The following is a 17,151-nucleotide window of genomic DNA, read 5'->3' on the forward strand; positions in this document are numbered from 1 at the left end:
TCACAAGCCCTTGAAAAATGCAAAGAATGAAGGGCTAAGGTAGAAAAAGCCAAGACTTTCATAATAGACCAAGGGGGAGAATTTGCATCAGATGAGTTCAAAGCATATTGCAAGAGGATCGGCATCAAACGTCACATGACAACAGCACGTACATCCCAGTAAAACAGGGTAGCAAAGCGGGGATGGGTTTGAGCATGACGTTCGAATGTTCCAAGGTCCTTTTGGGCAGAGGCGGTCAATACGGCTGTCCACATCCAAAATAGGACAATGACTAAAGCAGCCATGGGAAAAATACCATTGGAGGCTTACTCAAGTAAGAAATCTGAAACCCATCGAAAAAAAATTGAGAGCTTTTGGTTCTGACGCCTGGGTGCGTGTCCATAAAGACACCAGAAATAAAATAGATTCAAGAAGCAGCAAGTGCATGTTCATCAGATGCAACGATGAGTCCCGAGCTTATCGAAGACACAAAAGGTGTTGGTCAGTAGAGAAGACGTCCTTAAAGAGTCTGAGCCCTATCTAGACAATGAAGCAGCTTTAGCACCTGCATTACTCCCTAACGGTGCCCAAGCTCAAAGCAAAGGAATTTGAAGTAGACTCAGCAAGTCTAGGATCAGATTTAGAAGAACAGAGCCAAAGCCACCAAAGAAGAAAACTCTTGCAAAGGAGAAAAGATTACAACGGTGGTACATGAAGACCCTCGAAGAGTCAAGGGTGCCTGATATCCTTGAAGTGAGTTTGTATGGTGAGAGAACGTCTCAAAATGTTGAGTGGAATGCAATGGAGGGGAAAAGCACAAAGTACTTGCAACAAGCTGAGGGCATAGATTATGATGAGACCTTTGCACCAACATCCTGGATGGAAACAACAATTTGGACATTGATAGCACTGGCTACCCAATATGAGAGGCCCAGTAGACTAGACATAAAGGTGAAATCTGCTTTTCTCAGTGGAGACTTAGAGGAGGAAGTCTATGTGAAGCAGCCCCAGGGCTTTCAGATCAAGAATACTATGGTGTGCAAAACTCTATGGGCTGAAATAGGTTCCCTGAACACGGTCCCAACGCATTGATGACTACTTCTCACAGATTGGGTTTCTCAAAGTTCGTCAAATGTAATCATGTACCTTCATTCAAAGGGAGACAAGAAGATGGTGGTGATTCTCTATGTGGATGATCTTAAGCAAGATAAGGAACGCAAAGGCTCTCTTGCATGAAGAGTTTGAGATGAAAACCTTGGTCAATTTCATTGTTTTTGGGGATTGAGATATGGCAGGAAGGTGAAAGACTTTCATCTCATACATGCACACACACAGAAGTACACACCGGTGCATGCGCATCACACATGCACGCTCATGCGAACACACGCAAACATATTAATGCACGATCATTATATTTCGCCCAAAGGGCACTACATTTTGGTAGATCTCCCCATTTCCTTGAAGCATGCTCCTCTGCACCAGATATTATACATGGATAATCACGTAAGTGATCAATACTGTTGAAACATGACCAAGAGTAATCTGCATGCTGCTGAAATGCCCAAGCCAGAAAAGCCCCACCTGTGAAATGCCTAAAGAATGTGTGTCCAAAGTGAATGTACTGGCTTGCATTATAGAAGAAGTAACATACTTTGTGTTGGAAAAGGTGGAACAAAATCCTTTGAACTGAGCCAGCAAAAGAGGAGACGACAAATACCAAATCTTCAGTTTCAACCTGATAAACACAGCAGCCCTTCTCAGTCTGTAAATGGACGTCAGTCTATGTTGTTTCACCCTGTAAACATCCTTCAGCCGCTGGCTTCAGTCTGTAAACAGACTTCAGTCTGGTTGTGGGAATAGAACTGCCCCATCCAAGACCTATATAAGGGACACACATGCCACTCCTCTAGCATCTCACTATGGCGCTATGTATACAGGAGCAGGAGGCCAAAACCACTCCTTGATGCAAACAAGAATGATTCAAGGTGTATTGATAGGCCGCACAGAAGAAAGTGTTAGTTTGAGCGCTTGTTAACATGATTGACTGTGGTTGTTTGATGTGCAGTTGATAGGCCCAGAAAACGCACTAAAGAAATTGTAAGTTTGAGAACTTACTAGCATGGCTGACCGTGGTCGATTGATGTGCCATTTACGGAAGAAAATTCAGCAAACTAATAGTAATCCCGGTCTTGAGAGTTAAAACCAATGCAGCCTAATCCCAGGAAAAACTGAAAACCTAGTCGGAAACGTGTTATAGGGACATTTGGGCATGCATAACTTTTCATAAAACTTATGCAACAGATATCCTTTGTCCCTATGCTTATCATTTCTATAAATCCCAAGCCAACATCTACTAAAGGCTAAGCTCCAGATATCATTAAGGTCGTATATACAAGATAAAACAAAATAGTACAAAGCAAGAAGAAAGACAAAACCACTCCACCTGAGGCAGCTTCTTGTCATCATCTGATAAAGAATCTATGGCATTCCAAAAGATGCCATTCACAAGATTTTTCTCATCTTCATCATTTAAATCAAGTTTTGCCATCTGCAAAAACAGGCCAGAAGTAAGAACAAATTCAGAATCAAGCTCTTCCTAAGCTTCACACATTGCAGCACAAAATCAGGTTCTCCTAAGCTATATACAAGAGCAAATTTCGAGGTAAATTCCTGAGACGTTATTGCATTGCATAGAACGATTCAAATTTCAACTAGAAAGAAGCACGTGCATATTGCACCTACATTTCGAAAAGTGGATCCAAATAAGGCATTTATGAGCCAGACGTATGCCAATAAAATCATGCTGTAAGGGTCTTGGGAGAAAAAAAACCTGCTGCGCAAAAAATAATCAACTCAAAAAATAACCGGTTTACAGTCACATGTAAGTACTTTTATTGACTTCAAGATACTAATTGTATAAACCGGGGCATGTCGGTCTCATTCATCACAATTTGTCTTAAAGATGTAATCAACCAGACATCACATGACCAATACGCAATACTATCTTTATAAACAAATCACATAGAGCACAAGCCAAAAGAAAAAACACAGCATAATAAAGCATAAAAGTAAAGTTCATGACCCGCTTGAGCAAAACTTGATCCTATGATCAATGTTCTGTGATCTACAGATTAGTAATAATAAACATCTATTGGGGGGCATGCAACTGATGATTAATGTATGGTATCCGTGGCTTCCTTTGTATCCATGGCTTTCTCAATAAACCCAAGACTCGTCTATGCTCGTGAAGTCCCCTTCTAGAACTAAGTCCAGATCTTCATCCGGATCCCAGTTTGGGTTGACATTCAGTAATGTGAGACTTGTGCAAAAGTTGAAATGAAGAAAGCACAAGTGGGTATGCTAAGGTCAAAGCTTGTGCAAAGCAGCAGACACATGTTGGCAACAACTCCAAACAGGCCAACCTGAGGGCCAGCAGCAGCCTCAGGTGGCCGACCATATGCTGCTCTAAGCAGACCTTCACACTGCCTCCATGGTGCGCAACAGAGAACACCTCCAGGGGCTGCTCACACAGCACACAATCGGGCCCGTGAGGTGCCCTGATCAGTTGGAACAACTGGAGGAATCCATCGTGTCATACTCCACCATTGAAGACCGCCACAAGTAATGTTGAAGAAGCCTCCTCTTGGCAAGAACCACCTCAGCACGATCACTGGAAACCTAGAACTGTTGCTCCCAAGCCACTGGTGCTAGGCACACTCCTCTAGTCGGGTAATGGTACAGTGGGTCATCTGGTACAACAATACAACTACTAGAACTGGTACATGACTCCCACAAAAGGTACTCGTACAATAATCCAACTGATACTGCCTCCAGTGCAAGTTCTGCTTCCCTACATGGGCACCTGTATCTCAGAGCTAGATAGCCCCCTCTCAAGTCCAAACTAGTATATTGTCGCTAGATCGATGAACTTCAGAGCTCCAATGACAACAAGCATATAGCAACGCACAAGGATCAATCAACTGTGTCTAGCTTCCCGCATTGGCAATCTGCTCACCCATCTGGATCTCCAACAGCATCAGACAATAGTTGCAGCAGAACAATAGGAGACTGCCATGTCATAACATCCAAACAAAATGCAAACTGGTAACATATTGCCACTTGAGTCGGCGGGAACAACTCTTTGTGGCTCAAGGTCCTACCTGAAAGCCTGCCTCGATAAACGACTCCCTGCTAGGTGCATCTGGATTCAGAAAGCCTGCTAGCAGCGCCTGCCAAGTGCTACTAAAAGGCTGGAATATACGTGGTCGCAACAGTAACACAATTGGCCAATTGGTTACTGGACCCCTCAACATTCCTTTGGGGACATTCACACCAATAATGACCTTTGGCCACATCGGTAACATGTACGGGATGCCTTGAGAGCTTCTTGTTCCTCAACTGTCAATTGCTTTCTGCCTTTTTGATCAGTTGTCAAAGCCTCAGGCTGACTATCATAGGTACGATCGACAAAGCGCTCCTCCTGGTCAAGCACCACGGGGACCAATTCCTCCCAGGTCAACTCATTTACCCTACCACTAGTGATCAAGGATGAATAGAAGGCCTTGTACCGAGAGGATAACTAGGATAGTAGAGTTATGGCCATGTTCTCAGATGAAATTTGCTTCCCTGCCTAGAGGATCTCCTACTAAAGTTCCTGTCACTTGTTGATGTGGTCCCGCATCGATGAAGACTTCTTGGGATCCAACAAGCACATTTGGACCTCCAGAGAAACCCTCTTCATGGGAGAGGTTTGATTATACATGGACGCCGAACGCTGCTAAGTACTTTTGGCCACTGTCATGTGCTTCACGTGATTAATCACCTGAGGAGTACAGTTAAGAAATATAAATGATCTTACCTTGGCATTGACACGGTCCCAGAGCTGAGAAAGGGTCTCGGCCTCCTTCTGCTCCAAGATGCCAAGGTCCTTTGCGGTCGGAAGACATCTATCAAGATGAAATCTGCCAGGTCGTATGATTGTAACATAGACTCCATCATCACCCACCAGACGCTGTAATTGAACCCATCCAACTGCCGGTCAACCGGAAACATGGGCAACACTGGAATTCTAGTCTTGTTCTCTGCCATCTCAGACAAAGTCGCCATGTCGGAGTTAAGAGGAAGCTGAACTGAAAGAGAAGATGGATGGGATAGAAGGGAACAGAGGATTGAACAAAGAAGAGGGCTGGGGAAGAGGATGAAGGGGCTGACAGCCCAATGTACCTTCACACCTCGCTATCCGTCCCTCGGGAACACCTCTCTAATCTGAAAACACCCTTCAAAGTCACCCTTTGCTGGACACCCGAATAGTCCACTCCTCACACACCCTCCTCCTCAACGACACCTCCGAACAGCACCCTAATCCTGCTCTCTGTGTGCTGGCTCAAAACTCTCTCCGCTGCTTGGGTCTCAAGCCAACCGTGGCTCTAATACCATGTCAGAAGTCCAGCAGAAATGAGCGGGAGAGAGAGGGAGAGAGAGAGGGAGAGAGAGAGAGAGAGAGCCTCACACACACACCACACTGAGAAGGTCAGAAAGGCACAAGAGAACTGCAAGTGATCTCTGAAGAAAACCCCGCTACAACTGGGCGAAATCCTCTGAACAAACAGGCTGCTTGAGAGCTTACATGGACAGCTCAACAACCACGAGAACAAGAGGCACGGAGAGTGGAAGAACTGCTCCACACCTTTGCCTTAGGACTGCTCCTGAGGTGCTGCACTGGGCTGGATATCCTGCTCCACCAGGCAACAAACAGAGAGACACAAAACACGTGGGGGGGGGGCCCAGCCTCCTAGTCGGCCAGCAAGGGGCAGGGCCAACCAACCTGCCTATGTGGGCTGACCGCTACAGCCCTCCAAGTGGGCTCCACAAGGCCCTATATCAGGGCTGACTCCTGAGCCCCTGCTCCAGACAGGCCGACCTGAGGGCCAGCAGCAGCCCCAGGTGGCCAACCATATGCTGCTCTAAACAGAGCCTCCACACTGCGTCCATGGTGCGCAACAGAGAACACCTCCAGGGGGTGCTCACACGGCACGCCCATGAGGTGCACTGATCAGCAGGGATCTGACCCGCAACCCTAGGCGCCTCCAAGAGATGCCACACAGGACATAGGCTGACCTAGGGAGCCTCTGTCCCCTACCTAGAAACAATGCGCCTGCACATGGGGCTGACACGTGGGCTTGGAAGGACCACTCTATCCTAACAGGGGCAGGCACACCCACAACATAGGCCCTCACTCAACCTACCCTAGCTTCACGGGGGGCGGGCACACCCACAAGCACTTGGCCCTCTCTCACTAAAGTGACATCAAGAGATGTTGACCTCTAACACAATCAGCGTCGAGTTTCTGCATGATTGCACCCATTTTCATTCTTGTAAGTCTAGAACTTCACATTTGGTATCAAATCCGCGACCATCTAGTACAGGGACGGGAAGAGAAAGAGAAGGGAAGACCGGCAAGAGGAGAAAAAGAGGCAAACCACCAAGGCTGGACGGCCGGAGGAGGATGACAACAGCATAGCGCACTGACAGGTGAACAGTGCACGACCAGGCAGCCAACATAGCAGCCACACAGCTGGGCGACAAGATAGAGAAGCCATACGGATAGCACGCAGGAAAGCAAACCCTCGTTTAAAATCCAGAAATCCGAAATTGAGATCCATGGCTGAGATTTGATTCATGCTTTCAGTTCTGCCGGATCGGAATTTGGAGGTTTCCGAGGAAGGGCTTTTCCAAAATTTTCTGCTCTTTGGGCAGGGAACGGGGTGACTCCCCTCTGTGTGAACCCCCGCGCCCCCTCTCGATTCTCCCTAACGGAAAGTCGGATTGGAGCGAGGCTTTAAGGGGGTGATCTACCCATCAAGTACCCCTGATAACAGTGTCAAGACCTTCGATTCAGCCCAACAGCCAAAGACAAGGAAGAAGAGCTCAAAAGAGAAAAATGAAGAGCTCATTTCAGGTTGTTTTTAACACAAACAAAGCAAGAGTTGGATACGTACAACTAACCCTATAACATTTGACTTTTGATGTAAAATAAACCTCTGTTTTGAAATTATAGCAAGTCATTTCCTCTCTTTTATTAGTAAAGGAAAAGAATGGAATGGAAATGGGGGTATAAATGAACTTGTCCCAATTCCCCCATTGCCAGAAGGAGAGAGGGAAAGAACACCATCACCTCCTCTTGAAGAGGATAGATTAGATGAGACTTATACACAACTTGATTAAGATAACCCACAAATAGGAATACCTTCCTCTTCTCTACAAGAATTCTCCTTTGGAAATGAGAGGAGAAATGACTCCATCCAAGAGCAAGGTGATGAGTTTATACCCTAACCTCAAATTAGCTCACACATGGATTATTATCCAAATGTGAGGAGAAGAGAAGGAGAGTCTCCCGTTGATAAGCTTATTTCTCGGCTTTAGCAACGTGATTGAGCAGTCCATAGTGACAAAATTAGAGACTGAGAGTTCTAAATTTTGAAGATGAAGATTTGAATAATCCTTCAAAAAGAATCAAGTTCCAACCACAAGAAAGAATTAAATTCCCTAAATATGATGGAGCAAGGGAGGCTAATAAAATACTTAATTGGATTCACCAATTTGAGCTGTGTTTTGCCCATCAAGACAAGACCGATCAAGAGAAGCTTGCTCTTGCCACATTGCATCTACAAAAGGATGCTTTGATGTGGTGGTCTTTGTTACAAATGGGAAGAGAGCCTATTCTTGAATGGGCTTAATCTGTGGAGCAGCTGAAAGCCACTTTCATGCCACCGAGGCATGAACACAACTTGACATTCATGTTGGAAAGGTTTAGGCAATTCAACAATGAGAGTAATGCTGAACTCACAGCTAGGCTTTGGAAACTCTCTTTCAATTTACCAGAAAAAAGTGAGGAAGATAGAAGAAAGAAATATTTAGCAGCCCTAAGCCCAAAAAGTAAGGTATGAGGCTGAAATGTTCAACCCAACCACTCTTAGAGATGTCGCTAAACTGGCTGAAATAGTTGAGAGGAAGTCGAATCCTCATAAACCCTTCAATAAGGGAAAGGGAAAGGCTATTATACAGAATGTAAGCCAATCATGTCCCATTTTCCTTCCATGACGGATGAAGATGTTTAAGGAGGAAAATCTGTTGCAGGCCTACAATGCCTGTTTTTCTTACAAATTTCAGCATCTGAGGTCACCATAAACCTCAATAAAACGTACGCTATCTCTTTTGAACAGCATAAAATCCTCACCTTCGAGTATTGCCCCCTAGCCTCGTTCTTAGAGGCCACTTTTTGACGTCTTTGATATCCACAAGTGCCTGGCATTCTGGACTTGTGAAGACACACATTGTTTGTGTGTATTTGCCTCATCCTTGATCTTGATGTGATTGGTTGATCCTATGTTCTCTCAAAGAAGAGGACAATTGTTATCCTCGAGAGAAGGAAGGACCTACAATAGCCAGGAACCCTCACACACTAAGAGAAACGCTTAAGATAGCTAGGAAAACCTCTCGCACTAAGAGAAAAGCTCTAGTTGCTTGGAAGTGCTTTTGGATTCCATAAAGAGCATCATCGCCACTCTTGGTTGACTTTGAATAGAGCTAAGGAGTAGGTCTTAATTTCTATTTGGTATGGGCTTAAGTTGTGCTTTAATTAGAACATATCAATGATTTGCTTAGGTGTGTTTACTTTTATTTGATTTATCTATCTTGCACTCACACAATGTTTGCAATACACTAATTGAGGCACTATAAGTCAAACTAATGAATGTCCCCTTCCAAAGTGTGCCAAGTTGGATGGAACCAACTGTCGCATCTAGAAAATCAAGTTTGAGAATATTCTCAAAGCTAGAAAGTTTTGGGGTATTGTTGATGGGCACAGCCATGAAAAATCCCCGACAAGGTTTCAAGAAAAATAAGATATCCTTGAGCTAATATATTCCGGTTCAGAAACGAAGACACAGCTTACTTCTTGAAGGAGAAGTACTATAAGGAATTTGTTGCAAACATTGAAACCAGACTAACAAGCTTGTTAAGGCTCTCAAAGGTCTCTAGATCTCAATTCCTAGACAATCCACTGTGATTGATAAAGCTAAGGTCTTTCATATCACGGGCTTTGTTCAAGTTCAATTTGGCTTGCTTCAGCTTTCCACCACTTGGGATTGTCGCTAGCATCCTCATATCTTTTAGGCTTGGCTATATATTTCATAGTGGTAGTTAATGCATGACTCGCATTATGCCTATAAGTGCTCTTCAAACGCTTGTAGATCTTGTGGGTCCTTTCTTACTAGTTGAGGGTTTATCAATGACTTGACCTTCTTTGATGGTTTCATATCGATATAGTTCTTGACTTAGGTTCAACCTCACCAATATCTGATGAAGGTTCTTGAGCAACAGGCGGTTCTCTCTCTCTCTCTCTCTCTCTCTCTCTCTCTCTCTCTCTCTCATAGCAAGGGCCCTAGCGCGCCCTTTGCTTCAGCCCACTGAGGCTTGTATGAGTTCGCTTTTCTGTGTACTTTGTCCCATAGGCCCGTGAGGCCTCCCGTGGACGTTAATACATCTCTCTCTCTCTCTCTCTCTCTCTCTCTCTCTCTCTCTCCCCCAATTGCTCAATGATAGAATTGAGCAATGTATTTATTGTGACGTACAATGAGTTTCTCCTTCATCAAAGATTATATTGTGTGCTTTAGGACTTCGAATCCTATGGGCCTTCAAAATGCCACTATAGCCAATGTACACCTTTAATTGATTTATTGTCCAAGGTAGCCCCACAGTAGATGCCGATGACTAGTGTGCTCGACTATAGAATTATTGTATTCTTTAATCTATGGGGGTGTAGAAAGTACCTACATGCCAAGTCTTGCATAATCATTGATGGCGCTCTAAGGTCTTTTTGAGCCCTTGTTACCTTTCTCCTAGATCGAGCTGTCACATGCACCAATTACCACTTATTGGCTAAGAGGTTAAATAGGGCACATATACCTAGATGAATCCAGGAACATTCCCAAACTCATCCTCTAAAAACACAACATAGTGCAGTTTCAATCTCATGATAGTCACTCACAAGGTTGAAAACCATAAACTCCATCATGCATAGCAGGGACTAGCTACTATGACATCCTCACTGACGTCATCAGCGCCCAACAGTGGGTGTAGACCATAGTATAAAGATATGCTCTCACACATACAAATCCACACACCCACACATACTTGAGCATCCATTTATACAAAGTCTTCGTACTGAGTTTCTGTCGGTACTCCAGTGCAACCATTACATGCAACTTTTAATGCAGATTTCTTTTGGACAAGGCAGTTGCAACATAGGCATATGGGCAATTTTGAAGTATGCACCCTACTTAGATGGTATGTGATTAGATTACACTTCATTTGCACATCCTACTGATTAAAGGGCTTAGGTTTGGCACTCTTTGAATTCTCTTAACAACTGAACATTAAACTTACTGGAGCCGCTGTGATTAAGATTAACTAGATGCATATGCATCTTTGTTTATTTCGACACTCTGCCAAAGTGTTCCAAAGAGAGAGATGCAGTAGACTTCAACTTTGAGAGAGCAGAAAGACTAGCAGAACAGTTGCAAAATACCTGCATAGCCAAGCTTTCACATTCCCTTTTGCTAAAACTGAATATTATGACAGGGTCGAACTGTCGCATCATTATCATCTTCACAAGCTTAAAAGTGTCTCCTGGCTCATTGCTTTCACTGCCCTTCCCGCCCCTCTTTCGTTTTCCATTTGCAGTTCTGCTTTTTGTTTCATTTCCCACAGAGAGAGCATTCACAGCTTTTTGAAAATTGTCATCTCGAAAAGTGCCTTTCTCATCCACCACCAGGTACAGACCATCACCCCCTGCTGGGAAAATGTAGTGTTGCAAAGGAGTAGGCCTAAAGTCTGTGTAAACGATGTGACAAGGTTGTTGGTGCACCTGAAAGGCCACAGAACCCTCAAATCGCTTGGGATTCCAAGAAAAGTGCTTATAAAATGCTGCAGCACACATACAGAAAAAGCAAGCACCAAACAAAGAGTTGTGAAAAGAGCAGTGCATACCCAAATTAACAAATTTACAAGCTAAGATGGATAAAAATAAAAGCTTCTCAATAGACAAGACATGTATATGTTGCCACGAGTACCCAAATCTGCAATATGCACAGTATATTTAAAAGCCTCAGCAAAAAACTTCATACACCAAATGCATATCTGTTTCAGAAAAATGTAGGCATGTACCTTGGCAACCCAATCAGCAAACTCCTTTGCATTGGGTACCGTAGCAGACAGGAAAACAAAGCGAGCATTTTTGGGTGCCATGACAATGCTCTCTTCCCATACTACGCCCCTCTCTCTGTCTCGCATGTAATGTACTTCATCAAATATTATCCATGCCACCTCCCGCATGATCTCTGATCCTCTGTATTGCATACTTCGAAGAATCTCTGTTGTCATCACCTGCCAAACATGAATTAATATACACCAAGAGTGCAACAATCAAGACGTAACTATATTTAAGAACACTCTGCATTTTATCACACGTAATTGCATGCAAAGACACAGCCATCCACATGGACAGACTGCCAATGCTCCCTGCCTTTAACATACAATTGTCGGGAGCAGTGTACAAGTATTAGAGGCAGTGGCCTTCACCTCACTGGCTCGGTTGATTAGGGGCCTAATACAAATATTGGTGACATATATGGCAATGGGGAACTAATGATATACAAACAGGTGATTGACAGAGTGTGGTATACGTGTGCTAGTGGCCACTGTCCTACAGACTGCACTGAGTTGCAGGCCGCAAAACATGACATGTGGAAGGCATAATGACAATTCAGGCTGTTGTGGAGTTTGTGGAAGGGGACTCGTGGCAGCAAATGTGCAATAATGGCAGCGGCTGTTCATTCACGAGGAGCTCCACAATGGCAATAGGTTGTAGTGTACCAAGATTTGTGTATGCTAGTTGGCTGCTTGTGGTCTATGGCCAGCAGATTGTGACGGGTAGACAGAAGTTTTGGTGTGGTGGTGACCGCGATGACACATGTGATCTGATGGGAGGCCCATGCAAGTGTGCAAGTTTCAGCAGCATCTTCCTGGCTTGGCCAATGGGGGATAATTAGGAGAATCGGCCTCCGCCTCCTTGGTCTCGTTGGTTAGAGGCCTGATAATAACATTGGTTACACGTGGCAATGCGTGACTCCATTGGTTAGGGGCCTGATATCAACATTGGTTAACATGTGGCATTGGAGGACCAATTGGTTAGGGGCCTGACAACAGTGGTGAGTTCCAATATGTGAATATGTGATCGCACACTTGGCAAGCAAACGCCCACCGCCCAGACACACGAGATGCACACACACATAAAAGCCTCTCGTATCCTATCTGAGAATCTATACAACATTTAAAATGCATAACGGGGGACTATTTTCCATACCAAACAAGAGGCATTCTCTGAAATTGTTACATCCCCAGTCATGAGACCCACGTCAGAAAATTCTTCAGACAATTGACGGAATTTTTGGTTGCTCAATGCTTTGATTGGCGAAGTATATATCACGCGCTGATTGTCTCGCAAAGACATAGCAATGGCATACTCAGCAACGACTGTCTTCCCAGCAGATGTATGAGCTGAAACCTGCAGTGTTCATAAATAAGTAATTGGCCTGATCCGTCCTTACAATAAGTAATTGGCCTAATCCGGACTCATCAACCGCTTAAAATTTAAAAAAATACAATAAGAAATTGGTCCTCATCAACTCCTTAAAATTAAAAAATTTCCAAGCAATGAGCCTGTATGCAAACGCTTAAAAAAGAAGGGCTAGAAATCTATATGGCCGTAACGAGCTATTTTCTCACTAAATTCAAGAAAATGCTGATTTGCTAGCAAACTCTTTTAAGATTCAACATGAAGTGTGCTGAACACATGGTGTACAAGTATAGCTTCAAAAGATGACAACATATCGAAACTAGGTGCTTTTCAATCTGTTGACGTACCTAATACCTAAACTATGCAAAGAGTATTAATGCTTGTCAGTGTCTTGGCATTGTAAATCTTTGACGTTGTGAGCATTTATATCTGCAAGAACTCTTGAGGTACGTAAAATGGGATGGTGCACTATTGAACGCTTGCCTTACACTACAAGAAATAAATGAGGTGTTTTGCGCAGCTTCTGTACGTAATTACATCCTTTCACAGAGATTTACGAAGCTCCACATGCATGGTGAGTTCTATTCGCGCCTACCCACAAATCCAAGTAAGAAGAATAAGGGAGCTACGCACCAGGACGGATTCAGCAGCCTCGAGGCAACGAATGGCTTCCTGTTGGAAAGGATCCAGGGTGAATGGGTAGTCCTTAGCAGGTTTATTGGTGCTGGTACGTTTCTCATGTTGGTAGACTTCATAGCCGGGGGGATAAGAGACTTCATGAAGGCAGGAATACAGCAAACTGTCAGTAACCAGCACAGACGAAGGTTGGATCAACGATGACTTGGTGTGTTCGTCTGCCATTGCCATAGCATCTACTCTCAGTCCAGGCTCCACATAATACTCATTGCTCTTTCGGTCGGCCATATATCTATCTTTAATTAGCCATCTTCGTTACTTGTTTCCTGACTCCTCACTTGGGACGAGAAAAACCTAATTGTTGATTTCTCTCTCTTAACTTCTTCTTTTTTTGGCGCCGCAAGGGTTCTAAGGGATGACTTGGTTAGTGAGTTGCTAATGAGGGCCATAGTTTTGAAGTTCGTTCATTTGGTCAATTTGACCTTGCAAAATATGGTTAGTATGAGGCTTAAGTCTGGGTTAGTAGAAGTTTAAGGTGTTTAGGGTTTAAGGCTTTTGTTTGCTTGTGGAGGTCCTAAATGTTTTTGTCTTTTCTCCTAAAGCATTTGTCTTTTGTTAGGTATTTCTCTCTAAAGATGGAGGCTCTCTTTCTTACTTGTATGACACCACATTTATATTACTCTTGCCAAAATAGGCAAGTCCGCAGTTTTATTTAATGGCCCATCCACCACATACACACACATACACCTTTTCACCTCTTCTCTCCTCTCTTTCACTCATCTACCGTTCCCGATATTCCTTCACCTTCACTTGCTTTTTCTCCTTTCCTCTCCTTCCAAGTTATACCTATTGTTTCCTTTCACAAGTTATTCAAAATGAGCTACGTACACTTAGACTTATAATGACACTCCAAAAGACAGGGCCATAGTGGGATCCCCACCTTATTTTAATGCCATTCCTATCACTTTAGCTGTTTTTGCACCTATTATAATTATAATTCTTTTAAGTTTCACAAGGCTCTCCTCTCAACCTCTTCTTTGATTGCTTTGATGCTCTCCTCTTTAATGAAATGGATGGTATGATGGGACTTACATGATGGTATTGTATGATATGGAAGAAAATTGGCGATTTAGTTAAACGTCTTTGCTATTAAATCCATGAACATAAATTGTTTAGGGATATGGGTAGAGATAAGGACTCCACCCCGAATGGGAAATAGTATTGCAAGTCTTTCATCTCTAAGTTGTGTTTGGGCAAATCCAAACCTTTTACCTATAGAGCCCTTCTACATTTAGACCTAATGTTTGTCTTTGAATAAAGTCTATGATGCTAATCTTTTACATATCTCGTCAACCCCCTTAGTCAATCTAGTTAATCGCCTAAAATGATTTAGTTTGGATCCATTTATCCCCACTCCAATTAAAAGTGACTATGCTTTTTTAAGTGCCTCAGCCTCCATGTGGCTCATGTCTGGCCAAGTGTTACGAGAATTGGAATTATCCCATTAATTTAATCCTTCAGTATTTAGTTTGGTGAGATCCAGCATTTTTGTCGTGCAACCGATGCATGTGTGCTCGCTGTTCCGTAGTGATGCATGTGTGCTCCTACATGGCTAGATATACGGCTGCGGCTATATGAGTGTGTAGCATTGTGTGCACCACTTACACAATGACAGTATGTGTAGCATGTATGCACCATCCATATGATTTTATTCATGTGTAGCATCAGGTGCACCATGAGATGGTATATGTCGCATGTGTGCACCATTCATCTGTGATTTATTGATTTCGCGTTGCTATAATACTGAAAGGTTGATTGATTGTGGTGATTAATTCCAAGGTTATCTTGTGTTTGAAATATTTCATTACTATTGATCGTGTGAATTTAGGGGAAGAGTAATTGATCGGGCAATGGCATCTGGCAAGCATGATCCGCCATATTTTGGGCACGTAGGCGCAACTCTAGTGATGCGGGGATGAATAAGGCTTATGCCTTATTTTTTATATTACAAAAGCTTACGTACATATTTGAATTTTGGATTATTAGTGGCTTGGCTAAGTGTATAAACTAAAGTTAGAAAAAGCTTTATTTTTAGAAAAAGCCAACTATTCTAGAAGGTGGATGGGCTTTTTGTAAAAGGGGTATGGAGGAAAGCACAGAGGTTTTTTGTATGATTTTTGCTCGGAAGCTTTTTGGGAATATACATAAATACATAGGAGGTGGAAGGAGAGCACCACACCTATGGGGGGAGATTGTACACAGCAGGCTTGTTCTGTCTCTTCCGTTTGTGAGTTTTGAGAGTTTGTGCGTATTTTCAAAGAGTGTTGCTGTGTTTTTCAAGGATTTGCAGGTTCCGTGAGCGTTTCCCGTCACACTGAGCTTGAAATTATCCACAGTATCCACATTAGTACTTCTCTAGCTACAATCTTTACATCAAGTCAAATCTCCCAATTAACGAAGCATGCTTGTGCACAAACATTATTGCTAGGATCATACTTTCGAATTGTAATCATGCATGTATGGACTCCCATTTGTTTTGTTACTATGCTCGGCCAACTTTGCCTATTCGTGAACTATATGTCAAACATTGAATGCCTAAACAATTGTATTTCTTCCACCTTCCTTGTCTATAGTGGGCCAAGCCTCTATGTCCTTACTCAATTAGGTATCCACAAGTTCCCATATCAAAATGGCTTTGCCCAAATGGAAAATAGTTTCGTTACTTTAATCACGTGCAACTAATAAATGGTTATGCTTTAGTTAATTTGCTAGGCTTTAAAATGGAAAAGGTGAATCTCTCTTAAACCATTTGTAAAGAGGTCTGTGTACGCACACACTCATACATAGTGTTCCAATTCTTTGATATCAATGCCACAATAGGCTTGATTAGGCTTTCTATCAAGGATCTAATTTGAACCAAATTAGTATGTGGTATGATTCCTTCACCTTTCCCTTACGAATTGAAGTCTTACATGCACGAGAACCTTTATATGGCACTTCCTCAAGAATTGGCTATGTATCCACCTCCATCTATTCTTGAATGATCTTTCCTCTTAGTTTCTCTTCCCTTTGGCCTCATGCATATTTAATTGAATGACACAAGATAAAAGAACGCAATTGCTTCTCTAGTTGCTACTTGGCATTTGCCTACCATGTAATTAGTTCTTCTCTTTTACAATAATATATTTTAGGGTTTTTATTATGTCCCTCCCCCCCATATTAAGCATAGAAGAAATCACTAAACAAGGTGGCTTCCCTCTCATCTAAGGCCATACCCTATCAATAGTTTTTGCTTTTCCAATCCTCTATCAAGCTCGAGTCAAAAGAGAAGATACATTTACATTGTTTAAGTATTCTCTAAATCCCCTCCCAAATGTCATTTCCCACTTGTTGAAAGGTAAGATACATAAGGGATCCTGTTCTTGATTCCAAAACTCTAGGCTACCATTCATTATAAATATACAACATCATGCAAATTAATATGAAATACATTTTATAAACTTGTAATCTACGTGTGACATACATTGTATATAAAGCTTTGGCCTCCTTTTAAGTATGTATATCAATGAAGTATCTTGAATACATAAGGCATATTTAAGACACTTCATTGGAGCTTGGTTGTCAACCTTTGATATGAAGCTTCGCTATGTCCTATTTATTTTTTAGGCCATGTGAACCTTTTATTCCCATTAGATAAGTTCCAACTCATTCTTTCTCAACTAGTGCTTTAATGTTTTAAAACCAAGGCTTCCTTATAGCACTCAATTCCCTCCACCTATGAACTTCCCAATTCCCACAACTTATGACCTTGCTTTTACTTCTCCTCCATATTGAAATCCCCAACAATGAAAACAGCTCCATTGTTCGTATTGGAAGAGCTAGTTTCAACCATATATGAA

General features: G+C 42.8%; 1 protein-coding gene across 3 annotated transcripts in view; it reads right to left on the bottom strand.

Annotated features, from left to right (window-relative positions):
* MTR4 (RNA helicase, ATP-dependent, SK12/DOB1 protein) overlaps positions 1-13,650 on the bottom strand; it is an 84,259-nt gene extending 70,609 nt beyond the window's left edge. For 2 of the 3 annotated variants that reach the window (XM_087399367.1, XM_087399366.1), the window contains exons 1-5: positions 13,250-13,650; positions 12,404-12,604; positions 11,206-11,424; positions 10,568-10,906; positions 2,423-2,527 (exon numbers count right to left, since the gene is read on the bottom strand). In XM_087399367.1, the coding sequence (XP_087255493.1) occupies positions 2,423-2,527; positions 10,568-10,906; positions 11,206-11,424; positions 12,404-12,604; positions 13,250-13,540 (1,155 nt within the window). In that variant the 5' untranslated portion in view covers positions 13,541-13,650. Of the gene's footprint in view, positions 1-2,422; positions 2,528-10,567; positions 10,907-11,205; positions 11,425-12,403; positions 12,605-13,249 lie in introns of those variants that run through there. The other variant, XM_087399368.1, reaches the window with a different exon arrangement.
* Positions 13,651-17,151: the final 3,501 nt, after the last annotated feature.

This window comes from Dipteris shenzhenensis, chromosome 28 (genome assembly GCF_047967505.1).
Source record: "Dipteris shenzhenensis isolate YYH24624 ecotype China chromosome 28, Dip_SZ_1.0, whole genome shotgun sequence".
Lineage (NCBI taxonomy): Eukaryota > Viridiplantae > Streptophyta > Polypodiopsida > Gleicheniales > Dipteridaceae > Dipteris > Dipteris shenzhenensis.